The sequence below is a fragment of the Girardinichthys multiradiatus genome, chromosome 10, assembly GCF_021462225.1.
Source record: "Girardinichthys multiradiatus isolate DD_20200921_A chromosome 10, DD_fGirMul_XY1, whole genome shotgun sequence".
Classification (NCBI taxonomy): Eukaryota; Metazoa; Chordata; class Actinopteri; order Cyprinodontiformes; family Goodeidae; genus Girardinichthys; species Girardinichthys multiradiatus.
The window spans coordinates 32,343,739-32,366,511 of NC_061803.1; the positions used below are offsets into that span (position 1 = coordinate 32,343,739).

At 38.6% G+C, this 22,773-nt stretch overlaps 1 protein-coding gene across 3 annotated transcripts in view; it reads right to left on the reverse strand.

Moving 5' to 3' along the window:
• Nucleotides 1-9,074: 9,074 nt before the first annotated feature.
• Nucleotides 9,075-22,773, reverse strand: part of grid1b (glutamate receptor, ionotropic, delta 1b) — a 705,375-nt gene continuing 691,676 nt past the window's right edge. For 2 of the 3 annotated variants that reach the window (XM_047376998.1, XM_047377000.1), the window contains 2 exons: nucleotides 20,825-20,963; nucleotides 9,075-16,240 (listed from right to left, as the gene is read on the reverse strand). In XM_047376998.1, coding sequence (XP_047232954.1) covers nucleotides 15,774-16,240; nucleotides 20,825-20,963 — 606 coding nt within the window. In that variant the 3' untranslated portion in view covers nucleotides 9,075-15,773. The remainder of the gene's footprint in view (nucleotides 16,241-20,824; nucleotides 20,964-22,773) is intronic. The other variant, XM_047376999.1, reaches the window with a different exon arrangement.

The following is a 22,773-nucleotide window of genomic DNA, read 5'->3' on the forward strand; positions in this document are numbered from 1 at the left end:
TATCTAGACATCGCTTAATTTCAAAGGTGCTCCGACGTGTTCGGAGTTTTCCGTTCCCGGCGTAGTAACCGGCTTGCCTCGCCAGCCCTACCGGCGGTGAGGTGAGCTAGCCCGGTAGAGATCTGACCGGACTCCCGGCACTAAGCTCCCGCTGGCAGTCATCACAGTGAACGTTTAACACAAGTGATTTCTAACAGTTTATGTTATTATTTTAATTGTTACTGAAAATCGATTTAACATTTCAGGTGATATTAAGGTTAACCAGAATAAATGGACAGTTTTATGTATCCAACTGTATCGCTGGAGAGTGTGATTGAGAATAAATAAGCTTTACAATATGAATTTTTAATGAAGAAATGTGCTATATGTTTTAAAAGTTTATTTATAATTCAGTTAGCATTATAATTTCTGATTCCAGATACAATCCAGAGACAATCATGTTCAGGTAAAAAAGATGTTTGATTTAACTAGCGTATAAACAAAGAGATAGCAACTTTATGGCTAATGTATGTTGACATATTTTATATATATATATATATATATATATATATATATATTATAAACAACAACTTTAAATTTTAAGATAGATGGGAATTATAAAGTATTTGATCCCCTCTGGCTGTTCTTAGATAATTATATAATAATGCAGTGTTTTTGGTGTATTAGTATCTTCTTGCTTTGATCACTTAAAATATCCAGAAGCATGCCTTAACAATAATGTGTTTTTCCATCTCCATTCTTCCCTTTTCTAGACCAGACCCCTTTACTGTAGGATCAACCTGAGTGTCCCAGTCCTGAAACGCTTCTTCAACCAGGAGGACACCAGGCCTGATTTTCAGCTGAGCAGGGAGTCTCTGGCAGTGCTGCTTAATCTTTTGCACCAGGACAGGTGACATGGATGGGTGCTACTATTGAGACCTTGGTGTTTCTTTTCTGGCTGGCAAGTGGCACATCCTACAGAGTGGTCTGCAGAGTGTTTGGGATGCCTCGCTCTACTGTCCATCGCATCGTCCACAGAGTTACAGAGGAGATCGTGGCTATTCGTCACCAGGTCATCTACCTTCTAAAGACCCCTGAGGACTTAAGGCAGTGTCCCGTGAGTTTGCAGGGCTGGCACGCCACAGAGTTTTTCTTAAAGCTGTGGGTGCAATTGACAGCTGCCATATCCACTTCAGGTGTCCAAGCAGCCTTGATGGTCAGTGCTACAGGAACAGGAAACTCTTCCCTTCCATAATCCTGCTGGCAGTTTCTGAGAGCCATTTTATTGACACGTATGTGGGCTGGCCTGGGTCAGTGCATGATTCTAGGGTGCTCCGCCACAGCCCACTGTACAGTTTATCCTCCTCCAGGGCATTTTATCCTTGCTGATGGAGGGTACCCATGCCTCCAATATCCACTCCCCCTCATCACTCCCTACAAGAGGACAAGACAAGGTGTGGGAGCCCAGCGCTTTAACAGCCATCATTCCAAAAACACGCTCTATAATAGAGCCTGTTTTTGGAATGATGAAAACCAGATTCAGGGCCATCTTCCTGCAACGCTGGAGGTGCATGACACCTTTGTACCTCACGTAAGTCTTGACCTAGATCCATTTATATATATACATTATACATAATATATACACATATATGCACCCTCTTTTAAATTGGTTTCAGGTCATAACAGCATGTGCCATCCTCCACAACATCTGCCTTGGTGCTGGGGATGTCATGGCCCCAGAGGATGACCCAGAGAAGGCTGTAGAAGAGGATGAGGGTGAGGTCGGGACTGAGGCAGTCAGCGTTGCTCTCTGGCGGGACCAGCTTTCAGCTGAGGTGTCCGCCCTGGAGGAGGTACCACCAGAACATGACTACTGTGTGCAGCCAAGTATAATATTATAGATGTGATTAATTTTTGAGGGGTATAACTAATTCTAATATTTTGTGAGCACCATCTTCGAATTCTGCATTTTTCCGATTACCTCTTAGTGATGTGGCAGCTGTCAATTCAGCCAGCCCTTTAAACCCACTTGATGGACGATACCGTGGACAGCGGAGAGAGGCATCACAAACATCTGCAGACCACCTGTGTGATGCTTCGCTCACCATCCAGAAAGACAAACCACAGGTCTCAGTTGCAGCTTCCCATCCAAGTCTCTGACCTTGTGAGAGATTTAGCCACACCGCCAGACTTTCTGTTCAGAAAGACATCTGCCTCTTTGTTCTGTTGAAGAGGTTTTTCCTGAACTGGTCACTCAGGTTGATCCTGCTGTCACCATTGTAAATATTTGTACATAGTTTTATTTTATGCCTTTTGTTTCTTGTAATCTTGATCTGTTTGAATGTTTTCTTCCCCCATTCTGTTTAAAGTGCTGTTTGTATTTTTCATAATAAATTCTGTTTATAACTTTAAATGAAGTTGATGTATTGTTAGATCAAATGGAAATAACTAGTGACAAAAACAATTTTGAAATTTATTAGAATACCTTAAAATTTTAAGAAACAATCTGAACAAAACTTAATATTTCTTATGTAGCATCTTATTTTGGTGCCATTCTTTGGAAAATAGTCTGTCCATTCTCTGTGCCTTCTTCTCCTCTGCTTCTCTCTGTACCCTCATGTCCTCCCTGATCAACTCCATCATCTCATCATCTCTGTCCCTCTTTCTTTTCTGATCCCTTCCTGCTGGCTCACTGTCTTCCTTCTCCATCTGGTTGCCCACTGCTCCGCTTGGCCCTGGAGTGTCCTCAGGGATGGAGGCAATTAGGACAGGAGGTGTTGTGGAAGACCTCTGTCCCAACACCTCATCCATAAGGACAAACCAGGGCTAAGTAGCAGCAGTGGGCTTTTCACTGACTCCCTCTCCTGACCCTGGATACTTACAATCCTAAAGTTAGATGGAATAAAAAAAAGAGTTGACTAAACAGAGAAATCAACAAGACTTTTAGAAATATTTTTTTATTTGTGTGTGACATGAGAACTTCTGAACATAATCTAAATTCTTTTTTTTTTTTTTTCAAATTGTCCCACATTGTTTTGGCCGGCAAGTGGGGTGACCTTCCCCTGTTGGTCTATCTTCTCCAGAATTGTCCTAAACCAAAAGAAGTATGTTAATCACTGGATGGATATTTATGAAAGTTAGAAAGATAGGAGTTATTGAAACTGGACAGAAACTGACTGCAAAGAATGTTGTTATTGTACCTCCAAGCCACGGTGGCTGAGTTTTTAGCTTCAGTAAAAAGGTGGTGGTTCTCACCCATGAGCTTAATAAACTGGCCCGTCTGCTCCTTTGTACCTAAAAAAAAAAATATCTTTCTTAATATCAGAGCAAAAATAAAGCCTTTTTTAATTTCACATTTGTCTTAATTAGAAGAAATATATTTCTATGCAAATGTCTAAAACAAGCTCTTTCAAACTTTTCACTTCTTTACTGAGATTCACTTACATTTGGAGGTGTATTCCTCGTCGGGTTTACCTGGAATCAGAAATTATAATGCTAACTGAATTATAAATAAACTTTTAAAACATATAGCACATTTCTTCATTACAAATTCATATTGTAAAGCTTATTTATTCTCAATCACACTCTCCAGCGATACAGTTGGATACATAAAACTGTCCATTTATTCTGGTTAACCTTAATATCACCTGAAATATTAAATCGATTTTCAGTAACAATTAAAATAATAGCATAAACTGTTAGAAATCACTTGTGTTAAACGTTCACTGTGATGACTGCCAGCGGGAGCTTAGTGCCGATAGTCCGGTCAGATCTCTACCGGGCTAGCTCACCTCACCGCCGGTAGGGCTGGCGAGGCGAGCCGGTTACTACGCCGGGAACGGAAAACTCCGAACACGTCGGAGCACATTTGAAATTAAGCGATGTCTAGATAAATCAAGCAGATATTTCACGTCTACATAGTTATATTCCCGCACTAAAAACATTGTAGAACTTAATTTGTGTCACAGAAAGTGTAATTTACTCACAGCTTTTGTTGCTATGGTCCGCCATGACTTCCCCTGCTTGACCAATCCGCTTCGACCCGCAATAAATGATGGGAAATGATGGGCCGCGAAGGATACTCACGACCCATCCTTCAAATCGGGCAAAATATGGACACATTTGTCGGCAGCATTTGCTCGGAATGATTCATGAATTGGGACAGCCTTCGTCGCCGCGCTGTAACGTAATCGGCCTACAAATACGGCCTTCGAAGGATGCAGCCCTGAGGCTGACTTCCGGGTCAGCCTCGGCGTTGGTACATTCCCTTTCTGGTTGATTTTCTGAAATGTAAATTTGTTTTCTGAAATGTAAAAGTGTTTTCTGAAATGTAAATTTGTTTCGCATCTTGTTAAATTGTTTTCTGAAATGTAAATTTGTTTTCTGAAATGTAAATTTGTTTTCTGAAATGTAAATTTGTTTTCTGAAATGTCAAAGTGTTTTCTGAAATGTAAATTTGTTTCGCATCTTGTTAAATTGTTTTCTGAAATGTAAATTTGTTTTCTGAAATGTAAATTTGTTTTCTGAAATGTAAATTTGTTTTCCGAAATGTAAATTTGTTTTCTGAAATGTAAGTGTTTTCTGAAATGTAAATTTGTTTTCTGAAATGTTAATGTGTTTTCTGAAATGTAAATTTGTTTCGCATCTTGTTCAATTGTTTTCTGAAATGTAAATTTGTTTTCTGAAATGTAAATTTGTTTTCTGAAATGTAAATTTGTTTTCCGAAATGTAAATTTGTTTTCTGAAATGTAAGTGTTTTCTGAAATGTAAATTTGTTTTCTGAAATGTTAATGTGTTTTCTGAAATGTAAATTTGTTTCGCATCTTGTTCAATTGTTTTCTGAAATGTAAATTTGTTTTCCGAAATGTAAATTTGTTTTCTGAAATGTAAGTGTTTTCTGAAATGTAAATTTGTTTTCTGAAATGTAAATGTGTTTTCTGAAATGTAAATTTGTTTCGCATCTTGTTAAATTGTTTTCTGAAATGTAAGTGTTTTCTGAAATGTAAATTTGTTTACCGAAATGTAAATTTGTTTTCTGAAATGTAAGTGTTTTCTGAAATGTAAATTTGTTTTCCGAAATGTAAATTTGTTTTCTGAAATGTAAATTTGTTTTCTGAAATGTAAATGTGTTTTCTGAAATGTAAATTTGTTTCGCATCTTGTTCAATTGTTTTCTGAAATGTAAATTTGTTTTCTGAAATGTAAAAGTGTTTTCTGAAATGTAAATTTGTTTTCTGAAATGTAAATTTGTTTTCTGAAATGTAAATTTGTTTCGCATCTTGTTAAATTGTTTTCTGAAATGTAAATTTGTTTTCTGAAATGTAAAAGTGTTTTCTGAAATGTAAATTTGTTTTCTGAAATGTAAATTTGTTTCGGTACTTGTAAAAGTGTTTTGCACCCCATGGCCACCGTATCATATATTTCACTAAAAAGGCACTTCCAGACTACTCCTTTGCGCTCTTTTATGACATAGAAGGGGAATCCGGCACATAAATTGGCCAGTGCGACAATGGCTGACAGCAAAGACAACAGCAAATAATCTATTTCTTTAGTTATATTTCAGTCACTATCACAGAGAGATTCAGCGGAGTCAGGAGAAGAAAGTCAGCTGTCATCAAATGGCAGAACACGAGTGCCGTGACGTGCGGACGGCCGTCCAATTCGACCAGTCAATTTTTGCTGGATGCCGGAGTCAGTATGCCTGAATCATACCACACCAGCAGGAAACAGAACGAGCACAACATCAGGATTTCCAAAATAATTCACTAAAGACAGACTAGATCTCACTGTATCAATAAATACACACATATATTCATATATACACGTGTGCACATGGGTGCCTTTCACATTTGAACCCATACGATACCATACACGGTATCTGGGAATCAATACTGGTACTCAATGGTACAAGTTTTCGGTACTTTTGTGTGTGTTTATGTAGTCATAAATGTTAATTTGTTTAATGATAAAATAAAAAATTTTCACTTTAACATTTATTTTTCAATATATAAACATCCAACTGTTTGTATGTAATATCTCAGTTGTTTCAAACATTTCTTCAACATGAAGAACTTAACTGAGCATGCGGTGTTGTTTTTTTGTTTTTTTTAATAATTCACAAATTAAAACCCTTAACTGGCTACGCAGTGTAATGCACAAATTAAAACCCAGCCATGTTGTCAGCTGCAGACGACGAGTCGCTAGCAGATTCAAGCATGCTTAACGGTGCCGATTGTAGGAGTTGTAGTTGTAGATCTGAGGCAGACGAAAATTGCACTTCAGCCTCGACAAAAATGTTCTGCTTAACCAGGTGCTTCCTCAGATTAGAAGTATTCCTGCCGCTGGCCTTGCACTTTGCGTCACAAATATTACAGCGAGCGTAATCTGCATTGCATTTTGAAAAGTGGAGCCATACTTTCGAGCGCTTCTTTACATTAGATCAGGTATTAAGTTACTCTGCAATACATATTAACCGAGGTATTGTAAACCGAGTGATTAAACATTAAATGCACCAAATTAAGCAACAAATATAGCTTCGCTGCACTCAGTGAACTCACCCATTGTAGAACAAAATACATGAAAATATCTGGATACATAACGAAAAATGAAGCAGTTTAACTGGTTTTTTATTGCGTGATCTGCGTATGGTTCCTGAAGCTCCTCCGGGCTTTGTGGCCAGACCGGAGCAGATATAGTGTAAATCCAGGATTACAGTAAATACAGCATTGAGTGACACAACCGGAGGCGAAGCATCATGGAGGAGTATTAGAATCTTTACAAAAACATTTATTTAAATATGTTCTATGTGCATGTAATGTATCTTATTTTAATAATAATTTCGATTTTTTTATTATTATTATTAATAATAATAAAATAATTAACAACAACTGTCGATATCTAAATGTACTTTTGCAACAGGGAAGTGTTCTTACCTGCTGAGCCTTGATCCGTTTAGCAACAGCAGCAACAACCTTTTGTTTGGCAATCTTTTCCCCTCAGATGCTCTGAACAGCGTGGCTATAGACTCTGTTTCAACATTCTGCTTTGTCTGTTAGATATCCTGACCTCTGACATAATTTATCTTGTGAATTCAAAGGTTTCTTGTTCGAAGCAGTTTGCTGAATAGTCCTCTGATCACAACTGTAAGTGCTTGGTGGGACCAGCCCATCTGTCCCTCATCAGTTTTCCAGCTCTGATCCAGGCAGCTCTGATCCTCTTCACTTCAGGAAAGTAGTGCAGCCTAACGGCTGCTGTCGTAGTATTGCTGCCACCACCAGCAATGCGCTGTTTCACTATATTAATGCTGTTTTTAACGCAACTTGGCTTCTACCTGAATCGTTTATCATTGACGCTCACACAAAGAATGACCAGAGACTTCCCTTATGATATAATTTTCTAGCAAAATTTAACAATTAAATATGTCTCTTTTGTGTCCCAATTGTTTTTATTACAACTTTAGTCCTAACATAATTTTAATTGTTGCCCAGTATCTTCAATATTAAGATGTTTTCTCACAATTTCTGCATTTGTGGGAAAAGCGTGTCACAAGCCCTTATAACCTATATGCAATTGAATCTGCTACAAAGACATAATATTTAATGTTCAAACTGATTAACTTTATTTTTGCAAATATTTACTCATTTTGAAATTGATGCTTGCAACACATTCCAAAAAAGCTGGGACAGGGGCAACGACAGACTGGGAAAGTTGAGGAATGTTTAAAAAACACCTGTTTGGAACATTCCACAGGTCAACAAGTTAATTGGAAACAGGTGAGTGTCATGATTGGGTGTAAAAGGAGCATCCCTTAATGGCTCACAAGCAAGGATGTGGTGAGGTTCACCACTTTGTGAACGAACTGCTTTAGAATATAGTCTAACAGTTTAAGAACAACATTTCTCAACATACAATTGCAAAGAATTTAGCGATTTCATCATGTACATTCCATAATACCATCAAAACATTCAGAGAATCTGGAGAAACAAGTAACATTCTGTAACAAGCATTACCAAATGGGCTCAGGAACACTTCAGAGAACCATTGTCAGTGAACACAGTTTGTTATATCTAAAAGTTAAAACTCTACCATGCAAAGACAAAGCCATATATCAACACCACCCAGAAACACCACCAGCTTCTCTGGACCCAAGCTCATCTAAGATGGAATGATGCAACGTGGAAAAACGTGCTGTGGTCTGACGAGTCCACATTTCAAAATATTTTTGGGAAATCATGGACATATTGCCCTCCAGGCCTAAGAGGAAAAGGAGTATCCAGATTGTTATCATTGCATTCTTCAAATGCCAGCATCTGGGATGGTATGGGGGCATGTTAGTGCCCATGGCATGGTTAACTCGCACATCTGTCAAGGCATCATTAATGCTGAAAGGTACTAACAGGTTTGGAGCAACATATGCTGCCATCCAAAAACATTTTTTTCAGAGAGATCCCTGCTTATTTCAGCAAGACAATGCCAAGCCACATTCTGCACATGTTCCAACAGCGTGGCTTTATAGTAAAAGAGTGGCTAGTACTAGACTGGCCTGCCTGCAGTCCAGATCTGTCTCCCATTGAAAATGTGTGGCACATTATGAAGCACAAAATATGACAATGGGAGACCCCTGGACTGTTGAGCAACTAAGGCTGTGCATCAAGTAAGAATGGGAAATAATTCCTCCTACAAAGCTTCAGTTCCCCAACTCTACTAGCTTTAACAATTAGCGTCCTGAGTTCCCAAATGCTTACTAAATGTTGTTAAAAGGAAAGGTGATGAAACACAGTGGTAAACATGCCCATGCCCCAGCTTTTATGAAATATGTTGCAAACATAAAATTCAAAATCAGTGAATATTTTAAAAAAAAACAAAGTTTGTCATTTCGAACATTAAATATCTTATGTTTGTAGTGGATTAATTTCCGGTTCAACAGGATTTGCAAATTATTGTATTCTACATTTTACACAACGTCCCAACTTTATAGTAGTTGGGGTGGCACATCCTACTATTCAACTGTCTGTCTTTCCATCCACTCTTGCTAAATAGCTTTGTGCCTCCAAACATGATAAATTTCTAGTAATTGACACACTGGACAAGCAAACGTGTAAACCATATTTCTTTATTAAAGATTAAGAAACTCCAAGTAGCATATTCATAAATAAAATAAGGATTTCCCACAGAGATGGACTTGTGACGGACGATAAGCAATAACAGTTCACGTCTTCATCTCATTTCAGGATGCTGGAGTTTGAACATAAAAACCACCTCTGCTTAGTTGACCAATTGTAACCTCAGGGTCTTCACTCAGTCAGGATGTTAAGCACAGTGTGAAAACCAAATTGAAACACAAGATCAACTACTGACACCGATATAAAACATATATGTAGAGTCTGTTTAGATGGGAGTTAAAAACCTTCCAGCGGAAAAAAACTGTGAATTTTCTTCGACCAATCCACTTCAACACAGTGATATGCATCAGACATGTTGTCTCTTCTAACTGAAGAATCACCCACTTTGGCAAATATTAAAAATATTCACGGATAACACGGAGTAATCCTAAATGAAGAATAAGCTGAACCTCACGAATCACCTAACTTACATTTAGTTAATGAGAAAAGAATATTATTTTTTGTTTTAAATCACCACAGTAACCCTCTTGATTAGTATTGATTCTTTTTGTACTATGAGATAATCAGGCCGTATGTAGTGTGATGTTTTACATTTTCTGGCATAAAATGCATCATGTGGTTCTCGTCAGACCTTAAAATTTCACAAAGTATTTTTGAATTGAATTGAAAATCAGAATAATACCACCTCAGATTAACAACAACACACAACATATTAGATCATTTCATAATTTTTTTAGAAAACAACCCTAATAATGAAAGCACTGTGTGGAAAATCTATGTTCACTCCATGAATTAACAGTTTGTAGAACCACTTGATAGCCGTAAGCTGTTTTCTGTCTGACTTTAAGTCCCTTACATTGTTGTGGAGGAGTTTTGGCCCACTCTTCTTTCAAGCGTTGCTTCAGTTCATTTAGCTTTGCTGTCATTAGTACACCTCTCTGAAGTTCCCCTCATGGTGTTTCAATCAGGTAAGGGTCTGGAATTTGATTGAGCCATTGCAACACCGTGATTCTTCTCTTTTTCAGGCATTCTGTTGTATAACTTTGTCTTTTCTGATGATTGTTCGGAACAAGCTTCAGCTGTTGAACAGGTGGCCTCAAATTCGACTCTAAAATACTTTAGCACATGGTGGAATTCATGATTTAATCAACAGCTGCGAAGTGTCCAGACCCTGTGACTGTTGAGCAGGCCTCAAATCTCCCTACAATAGTGCTGTTATGAGGTGTTTCTGCTGATATGGTGTAATTTGTTTCCTCTGAACATGGTGATAACCATTATGGTGAAAAATCTCTACTATGGTCTAAAGGAAATTGTTCCAGAATAGGCTTTTTCCTTCAATCCTTCCAAACAACCCATCCATCTTTTTCTGTTTGTTTGTTTGTTTGTTTATTTTATATTCCTGTCAAGATGCTAACTGAGGCCTGTAGCATCTGATGCTATATTCACACTGCAGCTTGAAGTGACCCAAATCTGATTTTTTTGCCCGTATGCGACCTGTATCCAAACTTTTTATGACAGTCTGAACGACACAGATCCGGTTTTTTTCAAATGCGACCCAGGCCACTTGGATATGTGGTCCTAAATCCGATATGTATCTGATCTTTTCAAATGCGACCTGTGTCTGTACGGCCAGGTCGCATTCATCCGACCTGTACGTCATTGATACTCGACAAACATCACTATTCTGGATCCTGCTATGCGGAAGCGGGAAGAAAAACAACAACCATGGCGGACATGGTTGTTAATGTACTGGCTCTGGTTGGAAAACAACTTAAAACTTGCAAAGTACAGTCCAACATTTATTTACTTCCGCAAACACTAAGCACGCTCTCTGCATATGATGTCGTTGCGTCGTCGACTGCGCATGCGGGACACTTGAGTTGTATGAATGCGTTCACACAGGAGATCACCACAAGTCACATATATTTGGAAATGTGAACGACCACGCAAAAAAATCGGATATCACCAAAAAATCGGAATTATGCATTAAGACCTGCAGTGTGAACGTTGCCTGAGATAGAGCTCTTGTTATTTTTCCTATGAACACTGTAAATTCTGTCTTTGGGCTGAAAATTGTAAACTATCTAAAATATTTTTCATTTAGGAATAATCTTCCACTAAGTAGAATGAGGGAATGCCACATTTATAGCTGTGGTTGCACTTATTGTCAGTCATTCCAGTGCAAATGATTAACTTAAGCCTAAATTATACATTCCAGTCTGCTTTACACTCCGCCTGCTAGGACCTGGAAGGGGTCTCTGCAAATGTCCGTGTTTAACCCAGATTTTTGTATAATACCCTCTGCTAAAGGTTGGACTAAAGCCAAATCATATCAAGAAGGCAGCAGGTTAAATTATGAGCAAAAAAAGAAAAACAAGGACACAAAGCTTGTGTTCAAGAGTTATAGTGAAGAGCGATCTGCTGTTTTCCCTGTGTCAATAATTTCAACATTCAGAGACACCAAGAATAGAAAAACTGCATTGATATTCTAATGAGAAATCATTTTATAATTTAGTTTTAGTTATTGTCTTCATATGAGTAGAAAGTGTATCAACCAGCATGTTATGGGGCTGTAGTGAAAAAGTTGGTTGAGCGGAATAAGAACACATGCTTGTCCAGGAGGTTCTAGTGGGTCAAGCCCTTTAAGTAGAACCTGGGTGCTACTTTCACTCCTAAGTCTTGTGGGACCAGGAATGGTGGACGTTATTTTTCAGTGTTATGCGTTGGTCACCTGAGATGGCACTCATCTTAATTCAATACCTATTCAGGACTAACTGATTTTTTTAGACATCCGAGAACCCAAAGAGTTGAGCAAATCGAAACAAGTATTTTTGTGTATGTTTTTTTTAAAAAGCCTGAGTTGTCTTCCACAGTAGTATTACACCACCCAGCTTCTTTGTTAAAAAAATCGTCCTAAAACATTTTTTTTGGCATTAATTTCAATTTTACCTTGCCTAGCTCTTTTGAACATTTTTCAGCTTATGAGGTTAGGCTCAAGTTATCTTTAACTTTTTATGATATAAAGCCTTGACATGTTTTTCAAGGTAACTGGTAAGTTCACGGTTTAATCATAAGAATACGTAGGTTTGAAATGACCCCATTTCAGACATGATTGTCATCTTTTGACTTCATTCAAAACTGTCTTGAGCATTTTTCTTCATGTAGACTTGAATACTTTTCTGTGTTAAGGAAATTCCAGAAAGAAGAGTAAATAGATGAATTTATGGGAGTCCAAAATACTTCTGTTAGTTTCTTACAAACCCTTAGAGTTTAGATACAAAACCTGGTCTTACAGCAATCCATCTAAAAAAAAGAAGCAGTTTACATAATATTACTATCATTAAGAGAACATAGAACATCTTGTTTTTAGTCATGTGGTATAAATCTAGTTTCTGTAGCAGTAAAATCAAACCTGATGCGCCATCTCCAGAAATACAGTGCTTCATTCCTGCGAGTTGCGAGTGTGAAGAATGGAAACCCGTCAAAGGCGAGTTAGTCTGCTTCTTTCTGCTTTTTGGCTGTTACTGTCCTAAAAACTCTTCTGTGTGTGATTAGCAGGCTTCCAAATAGCCCACTCTGGCAAATGAAAATGAAGTCAAAACTCATTGGGCCCATAAATGCACATTAATTTTGACTTATGCCAAAAAAGCCAGGCTGAAGTGTGGGCTCTATATTTCCTCTTAAACAGTTTTCTTTCAAGGCTCGTTATGGTATTCTAAGGAGAAAAACCATTCGGCAAATGTGGTAAGATTTCCTCTGTTTTCCAAGCAGCTAGGGTATGGCACCTGCTGAATTGCTTCTATCATGAGCTTCTGATTGCACTTTGGATAATGATGCCCTCCGTCATCCCCTCAGGTGATAATGGACCCCATTAGGAATGACTTGTGGGAATATGAGGCCTCTGTCATTGTGCGCTCCCTCCTGATAAGAATAACTACTGTTTGTAAGAGAAAAACCTCAATACAAGTGACAATACTGTACCTTCTCTGGTAAAAGAAAAACATATTGATATTTTTTTTTTTTTTTTTTTTTTTGTTACCTCTGGAAAATGTGGGACAATTTAAAGCCGTAAACTGTGACAGTTTCACAAATAGCCTTAAGAATACTGACAACAGATTTGTTTTAAAAGATTTCCATTTGTAAACTCCTTATGCATCATTTTTAAGTGCTAGACATGGTCCGGTCACAGATAACAAAGTATAGCAACGTTTTACAAACCATTCAAATTTTCACTCACACTGTTCCTACCATTTAAAGTCCTTGTCCTGAGTTACTGGAGATAGTGGCAGAAGTACCTGAATTTTCTCCGCCTGTATGTAGCATAGCACAGCTCTGCCTTTCTCTAACTTGTTGCTGCTCACTGCTGGTCAGCCCATACCCAGGGGTCACTTTTCACCATTACAGCAAAGACCAATTTGATGAGGAAACTAAAGGAGGCGCTATTTTAAACTGCAGTTGGGAAGCTACAAGCAGCGGACTGCTGGTTCTACCAAAGCAGATAGCCTGATAACCAGCTAATATTTAAAGTTTCACTATATGTCATATTTTTAGCAGTAGAAATAAATGTTGCTGTTTGGTTTTAAATAAAAGCATTTAGATCATGGATGTCATACGCCGGTTCTCGAGTGCAGATACCTAGCAGGTTTAAGATGTGTCGGCTCCAACAAAAATTACTGAATTACCTTCTCAACAACTCATCTAGCTCTGCAGAGGCAAACTAATGAACTATTTGTTTGATGTAGGAGTGTTGAATTTGGCAACAACCAAAACGTGCAGGACTCCTGATCCTGATAAACTGGAATTGGGCAAAACTAAAATTGTTCCAGTGCTCTTTACAGTTAATTTTTTTAGCAAATATCTTCACTGCGTAATGTTGTCGTGTGAAAATCTGACACTGGACCATGCCTAGGAAGGGGAAAATCAAACAACTTAAATCCTGACAACTAACAATGGGGACATTGGCATCATTAAAACCTTCTTATGATTATGATAAAAACTGAATGGCCACTCTTGCCTTCACAGACAGCATGGTACTAAGACGGGTTTATAGCAGCGGCTCTTGTGAGCTGAAGCTTTGTAACAACACATTTTAACAGATACTGTTGTCGACCCTTGATGTTAACATCTGGCGCTTAAATGTAATTATCAAGTTGGGTTGGTTGCTTCTTTGCAGAATTACAAATAAAAATTGGCATAGGCAAAACTATGAGTTAGGATAACTCAGTATTTTGTCTTTATGCTTTGGCAGCTCATCCTAAAGATGCACCAATAAACTGACTAATTTTCACACAGTTGTTTCTGGTATCAGGTATCACTTGGTCAGAGACAAAAAAATATATATATATTTCTTTCCTCTATTCACTAAATGCACCAAAACTAAGAACTCCCACTATTATTGGTGTATAAATACATCAAACTAACAGCACATTCTTTTAACACACACTGAGTTAAAAATAATGGATAAAAGTTTAGGATATATGCTTTAAGCTTCCTCTATCAGAGCAACCTGCAGCACATTTTCTTCTCCTTTATGTATCAGTCCTGAGAAGAAAAAAAAGGGAAATCTGGATAAGTCAGAATCAGAATTGGCCTCAAAGACATCCCGAAATCAGTTATTAGCAATTCGGAAATGCCTATTCAGTGAATCTCTAAACATATCTAAGCTGCAATTGAAAAGAAAGAATTCCATTTGTAGAACCAATTTCCTTGATCATAGTATGAAAATATGTCACCTTTATCTGCTAAGTCGGATTCCTTGAATAGGAACATAAAGTAAACCAAAGTCTAACAGTAATAAAGTAGCAGTTTTTCCTTTGAATTACAAGTGGTGCCGCTATGATAACAGCCTAAAGTCTTATCCATCTTGCTCTACTTTTCCTTTCATTCATCTTTTATTAAGTGACGCCAAACAGAAAATATCCATATAAACTATGTATTCAACTGTGTGTGAAACAAAAACATATTTTCCTCTTACACCGTTTACAGCAAATATAACAAAAAAGAACACATGTAGACATCAGCTTTGAAAAAAAAAAACAAGTCTATTTTATAATAATACAAATGGGAAAAAAGTGATTATTTCGGTCCAATGCGTCTGAAGGTATACTGGATATAGGTTTGGTACAGAGGTGCATAACAGTAGGTGTCCAACTCTACAATGTCCCTACAGCAGTGCATCATGGGCAGTCGTTTACACTGATGAGTTGTAGAGAGACATCGTTTGATTTCGGCACTTAGAAAACAATCACAATGAAATCCGCATCATTGTTTTTAATTGAACAAAATTTACAAAGCCATTCAAACAGTCAGAACGTTTCATCAATGTATAGATATAGATTTTTTATCTTTTTGTTTTTTATAACTCAACTTCAAAAATTGAGAATATTCAAAATACACTTTGACCTCACTCGTTGTCTTGATATTTACAGATATGTACAGAAAAATTACAGCCTGATGCACCCTATTCCCCTCCCCCGGTTTTTTTTTTCTCTTTTAAACATCTTTCCTTAACTGATGGTACGATACAAAATGTTTCTAATTTATACATTTGTGTTTTTCCTTTCTAAAGCTTCCCAACCCATCTCACATGCTAACCTGGATAAAGTCCAGAGCAACCACCCCACCCTGCCCTCCCATCCCATCCTGTCTCTATATGGATGTACTGTGGGTGGGATCAATGGCTTCGGGTATGGGTCCTGCGGAGACTGCCTGGTAAGACATTGGCATGGGTGTCTTGCCAGGGCTCTGCCGGAAGAGCCCCCCGTTGGGAGCCCGGTGTTTGCACTGCATGGTGCCGCTGAGGCTGGTGCTGCTGAGAGGGTGGTGCGGGGGCAATGTGGTGCTGCCAGGGACCTGGGACGGGGGCAGTGTCCTGCCTAGGGTCCCCCCATGGTGAGGGTGGGGAAGAGGGGGAGGTGGGGGTCCCTCCCCGGGCAGGTAGGTGGTCACAGTGAGAGCCGATGACTGGTAGTCCCGCACAGACTCCGGGCCCGGCACCAGAGAGGCCTGGCTGGGCTGCATGCTGCCGATGTCCAGCGCAGAGATCTCGATAGAGGGACCGGGGATCTGCTTGTGGGCCAAGTCCTCGTCCAAAAGACTGTTCATACGACGATGCACCTGTTCCAGATTCACCTCCTTGTCCTATAAGAGGAGGAGTGGGGAGGACAGAGGGGAGACAAGGGGAGAAAGGGAGGAGAGGAGGAACACAGAGGCTGAGATTGGCGATGAGCCGGTTTCTCCAACTGATTCAGCTCTGCAGATGCTCCATGCATTCCTAATCAGGCAGTGTTTGTGATGGATGCCAGCAGGTAGACTGACTCCATTCTGTGGTTTGGGTTGAAAAGCCCTGTGAGAACTGAGGCCACAGAAACCAATCCATGTGTGTACTTTGAAATCAAACTTGGCCAGTGAGTATTAAATGTTTGATGCGTGGAGAAAAACGATCCTGGGGCCAAACTGATGGGCAGTAGCTTGTCGGAGAGCTGACGGGTTGCTTAGCTTCTCTTTAAACATGATGGATCTATTATTCCTCCTTAAAAGATTCATTGACCCTTCATGTATCAGATAAACACATAAAAGTTTAACCTTTTAAGATTTATTAAAAGTTCCAGGTTTTTCTCTCCCCACTGTGGAGTGCGTTTCTTTGCCGCCCTTGGAGCTGATCTGCTCTGTGCAGGAGGACTGCAGAATCAGTTCCCTATCAGAACTATTTAATCAAAACATTGGCTGACACTGCATCTCCTGCTGATTGCAGTCATGCATACTTGTTTGGCATTAATAGACACTTCAGTGTTTCCCTGTTGAACTGCAGGTTGCTTTAGTACACTGGGTTAAGGGAAGGTGAAGGACAAACAGTGGGAGTGAGGAATGGAAGGCATGACCAGCATATTAAGCAGGGCTCAGGCTTTGAGTCCAAATTTCCTTCATGGATGTTTGTTTGCTGCGTCTGCAGTTACAGTGCAGCTGCTTGGCATTAGGGGAAAATTTAAAGCAACCGATCACTTTCCAACAAGCACATGAGGTCATTTCCTGAACGCAGACCCGTTTGGTCCCAGGATTAGATTCAGTTCAACAAACAATATTAGTCACACTAACACAATGCAAGTGATACATCTGCACTCCAAACTGAAACACAGCTGTTCAGGTGTGCTGTGTTTCAGAGCAAAGGTATTTTATACATACTCAAAGCATGCATCCCCACCCACACCTGTAGCAGCCTTTCTAAAGCATTGTTTTTCGCTGGTAAAAGTAAGTCAAAAATCCAGAGGTGTTCATATCTAACTTTGGAAAGCTCTGGTTTTAAAGTAGCAAGATGTGGAAAGAACTTCCTACAAGTGATGAAGATTTGCTCTCAGCTATAGTTGGTAAAACGTGTTGCTCTAGCTGGCTCAAGGCTTGTTTGAATGATCCCACTCGAGTCTCTCTGAGCCAATTAAAACATCTCAGCCCTGGTTATTGTTCCAGGAGACTGGCATCTCATTAAAATATGTTTTAGGGAGTGTCAGGTTGGAAGCCAGCCAATATAAATAAATGCCTGGGATTAAACCTCAGTCGATTGTTAAAGACGGCCTGGTGATGTAAGTGCAGATGGAGGGAGAACAACAGCTGCTTGAAAGCCTCCATTAATTTTGAAAACAAACAACTCTGGTAATAAAGGCTCCCAGTGGGAGGGCATTTTAAATAATTTTGCCTCCTGCCACTTTGTAAATACAGTAACTGTCGAGTGGATTGTGCTCAAAAGTGATAAGAGTGTTTCTGATTGTTTCTGACTAATTCTAGATTCAAGGGGTCTTGTGAAATATTTAAACTCTTCACCAGAGGAGCTTTTTAACTAGCTGACTGTCTCAGATCAACCTCCTTTAGTGTGCTGTCACCACCTCTAAGATGAATGTGTATCTTCCCTGTGGGTGCTGACTCTGGTACTGAAGTACAGTCTTACTGGGGGAACGTTTCTCAGCTGGATTTTAAGTCATGCTTAAATGTGCTGAGATAATGAATAAGTGCATTTTAATATAAGGGACCTGTCTAAGTATACTTCAGCCACAGGAACTTCAACATATGAATTTATGGAGGCCCATACTTCTCCACCCCTTTGTTGCAGCGGAATAAGGGTACACATTATGGAGGAGTTTGTTTGGAGATCAAGAGGTTTTAGTTTTGAGAGTGCTTTGTAAAGTGAAGCTCAGAGTGCTGAAACTTGTAATTGAATTCCCTGGCCTTTTATTTTCTCTTCTGCTGTCTTAGCCCTGTTCAACAAGCCAACTCCTGGCCATCTGGAATGCCAATTAATGTGCACTGCAGGTGTATTTTTGTGATGGGGCAACCGGAACCCTGGCTAAGGAGTCTTGGTCATCTGTTTCATGAATCAGTGAAAGAAACAGTTGGCAGAGACTGCGGTTTGTTTGATTTGCTTTACTTTCTACTGGCACCATTCTCTCTTTAATACCACTAGTCATGTTCTACACGCCAAATATTCCTCTCTCCAAAGAAATAATTTTAACAGTAGCATAAAAAATAAAAGACAAACCAATATGTCACGATATTGCAGGGGAAGCCCACTTTGCATGAGTGTTTTTCACAACTGCACATGTACAGTCTTTATTTGGAAGGTTTCTTTATCATGCAGTTTTAGATGCTGTGACTCATCTTTGGGGTGCCCCCTTTTTTTGGGTGTTCAGATGCTGGCGATAGAAACAAAGCTAGGAACATTTCATTACTGCTGGCTCTTAAAACCTGTTTGGTTTATAAGGGGCTGATATCAGGTTTATAAATTTCCTATAGCAGAATTGGGAAAAAAACTTGATGAAAGAATTTATTGGTGTTATGGGATATAATTTACTTAGTTTTTGTCATTAATTAATGCTACTAACATGAAACAAAGCATGTGATACATGTTCACAGCTAGCATTTTAGATATCTTTAGCCAAAGTGTTTTGAAGATTTCATTTACCTGTTATGATTTTATTTTAAGCCTCAAATTTGTAATTTGCATTCAAAATGATCAGAGACAAACGTCTGGAGAAGGTAGTATCATTAGAGTTCTATACTACAAGTAGAGGTTAGGGTAAGGCATTACCACAACAGTACTTGGAACAGTAGCACATCACAGAATAAATTTTTAAATGTGCATAACTTCTATTGGAGGAGTACTTCTCCTAGCAAATCTGTAATATTGGTAGTAGTTGGAGTGCACATTTTGTTGGTCCTTGTTCCACTGCATTAAACATGTTTGCCCCCTACATATTTCTTCTATTTCTTTGCCACACTTAAATAATTCAGGTACAACTATTGTCAAATGATTATTTTATCTAAGAGAAAACAACTATCCAAACCAACCTGGCCCTATGTGAAAATACTGTTACCCCCACTTGTTAAACAATTAATTAAATGTGATTAACCACATTGTGTGGAAAAAAACAATTCAGTTTCACATGCTACACCTAGGTCTGGTTACTGCTTGACCTGAAGAGTCAAGAAATCACTTAAATAGAGCCTGTCTGACAAAATGAAGTAGGGTAAAAGATCTAAAGACATTGAAGAATAAATGAGAAGCAAAGTCACTAACGTCACTAACGTCACTGGAATGCCAGCAAACCACAGTGACAGCAGTTATCCACTAATGGAATAAATATGGAACAGCAATGAAACACTCCTAGAAGTGGCCGAAGTGACTAATGCACTTGACGATGATGCTGGATTTCCCGTTGCCTTTTCAGCTTCTAATTGCACAGACCAAGAAACAATAGAATTAGTAGTTGGATTATTCAAATAACTCTTGATTTTTATTAAAGCTACCTGGAACCCTATTTTAAGCCCATCGAATCTGTGATATTAGGGACTGGTAGTCTAAAAGTTGATTGAAATATCACAGTGTGTGTATTGTTTCAGACTAGTAGAACTCCCCAAAGGAAATTAGATTTTTTCATTAGTCTCATAATGAAACATTAGTGGTTGTGACCATTTGCTGGGGCTGTTGGCAGATTTCCCAATAGGCTGAGTAGCTTGTTCTATTAGCAAACAGAAGGGTGAGGTTGCATTTAATTTCACATACTCTTATTTTTTCGTAGTTTTAATAAAAATGTAATACCCTCCACCAGAACGTATAATGAAAATGTAACATTTTTGTCCATGCCAAAACCAAGCTTGCCTCAAAGCATATAACATTTTTAACATTTGTATAACGATCCCGAAATAGCAGCAAGAAAGGTCAGAGGTCAGCTGTTTGAAATTTGTCCACACACTTAAAGATGATCAAACAAAACATAAGAGGGGAAAACACAAAAATATTGCAGCCAAGGGTGTTTCTAGTGAAGGAAGGATCACTGTTGCTGGTGAGATGATCCCAGTCAGTGTTTGATGAACATATGTGACGGTTAGATAAAGTTTAGGTTATTGTGGTATCAGTCAGCTGTCAAATAAAACAAACTGAAAATCACTTTTTTGTTGTTAATTGTCTACATAAATATCTGTTGTAGATAAGTTTCTATTTAAACTTTTAAACAAATTTGTCAATTTTCCCTAATTGGGGGAAGTCGTGAAAAGCTAAATAGTGGGTTTAATATAAAATTAAGAACTAAAAGATTAAATATTCAGATAAGAGAGACATTCCTCCTCAGATTTGACCAAAATTAGCCCACCTAAAATAAAAAAGATCCCTGCGACAGCACAGAAATAATTCATTTGTTTGGCTTTATTTTGATGGTTGCATATGAGCTCTAATCTGACCTGTATCAATTGCTTCTGCTTCATCCCAGCCTCTCTCTCTGTCTGTCCAAATGTCCCTTCTCCCCTCCGATGAAGCAGTTGTAATGTCATTATATGTCAATGGACCAGAAACCCTTGCCAGTCTGTAATCCTTAGTGACCTGCACGAGATCATAGACAGTCAAGTGTAAATAAAGAGATGGAGAGGATAGGTGAAGAGAGGGAAAGGAGATGGAGAAGACGGGCGTCCACATTGACATATAATCTGCAGTATGGCATGACACAGTGAGAGCAACAGGTAGGAGTTAAAGAGACAAGGGCCCTAATGGCCGACACTGAATCATCTGCTCACACTTTAGTTTATGGATCCACAACAAAGCTTCATCCAGTCACATAACAGAGGTCACATAGTGCAAATCTATTCTGCCTGTGGCTGGAGATGAAACTCAGCCTGTGTCCTGACACCACAACACACAGCATATGCTACAGGTTCATACTGAAAGGGTCTGAAGCTGAAGGCTGGTTCCACTTTAAATGTGTAAAAACACACCAATATCCTCTTCCTCCTGCACATAGCCATTACATTCTATCTCAATAAGTTTCAGAAAGTTGACAGATTGAACCTTCAGATCCCAGAAACATGATCTTTCTTTCATGTTAAACATGAAGCAGGTAGTTGGGTGAGAAAAACATGTAATCAAGATTCACTGGAAGGTCCATGTTTGTGTTTTCCTGATATTCTGATGCTAATTTTGGGAGACTGATGGAAGATGCAGGTCTTTGAAGAAGCTTGTTTTGTTTTAAAATTACAGTGATTGCTTTATTATTGATGTGGAGCATTGTAAAAACAAAGGTTTAAGCATCTATTATTTCTGTCTATGTATCACCACAATGAAAAGACCATAAATGTTGGACCACAACTTCAGCTCAAGGTTTAACAAAGTCCACAGCATAAACTCAGTATATGTCTCCTGCAACCAGAAGTAGTGTAGCATATCCATACGATATATTGACTGCCTACAAACAATTATTTACTGTGAAATTACAAAGAATCCCTTTGAGAAATGTATAGGCTGACGATCTAATTCAGCTTTGTGTCCTTAAAGGAATTAACTAAAACCAATTTTATACTGTTTGCTTTCCTTAGGCAGATATATGCTCAGACATGGCTCTTTGTTGAAAATTACATACATTTTATTTTTTTTTTCCCATGTTTTACAAGTAAAGATATGTTAAACACCTAAAACCATATAACATGTTTTTTTTTCTTGCAGCTCCAGTTAACCATGCCCAGTTCTGCTTCACAAATGATTTACTTGGAACCCCATAATACATAACTAGTGTTATCTACCTTACCCCCGCTGCTGGGGAATTGTTATGTTGGCAACCTCTTATGATCAGTTACAGTGATTTGTTTTGGTTTATAGTGAGTAGTATTTTTGAAGTAACTGGTTAGCAGTTTAGCTTCTATTACTTTTTTTTATTTTTTTGCTGTTAGGACAATCATAAACCTGCAAACATTCCTTTTTTAAGCTCAGTCATGTTTGAACTTAGCTACTTGGGACTGTACCTTTAATCAGATGAAGTTTAACCAGTACCATTAGCTGGTTTGTGTTAAAAATGAATTATTATTGCAGTTAGTGGATTATTTTTCATTGGCTGCCAACAGAAGAGGATTCCAGATGACTGTGGCTCAGGAATCTAGATTTAAAGTGAAAAGCCCAGTAGGTGTGCTCTTTTAACTTTTAAACTAAAGCCCGGAGAGGGTCAAAATCCTTACCCCACTTGTGATTGGGCTACAATTGGCCACCAAATAAGAAATGTTAGCTTTTGAAAAGGATAAACTGCACTGCTGAGAGTAGATCAGCTATGATTTTAGGGTTTCAGGAAAACCAAGTTAACATGGTTGGGTCCTTTTCTGATTGGTGGTAATTTGTTAGCGCATGATAATCTGGTACATCCACCCCGATT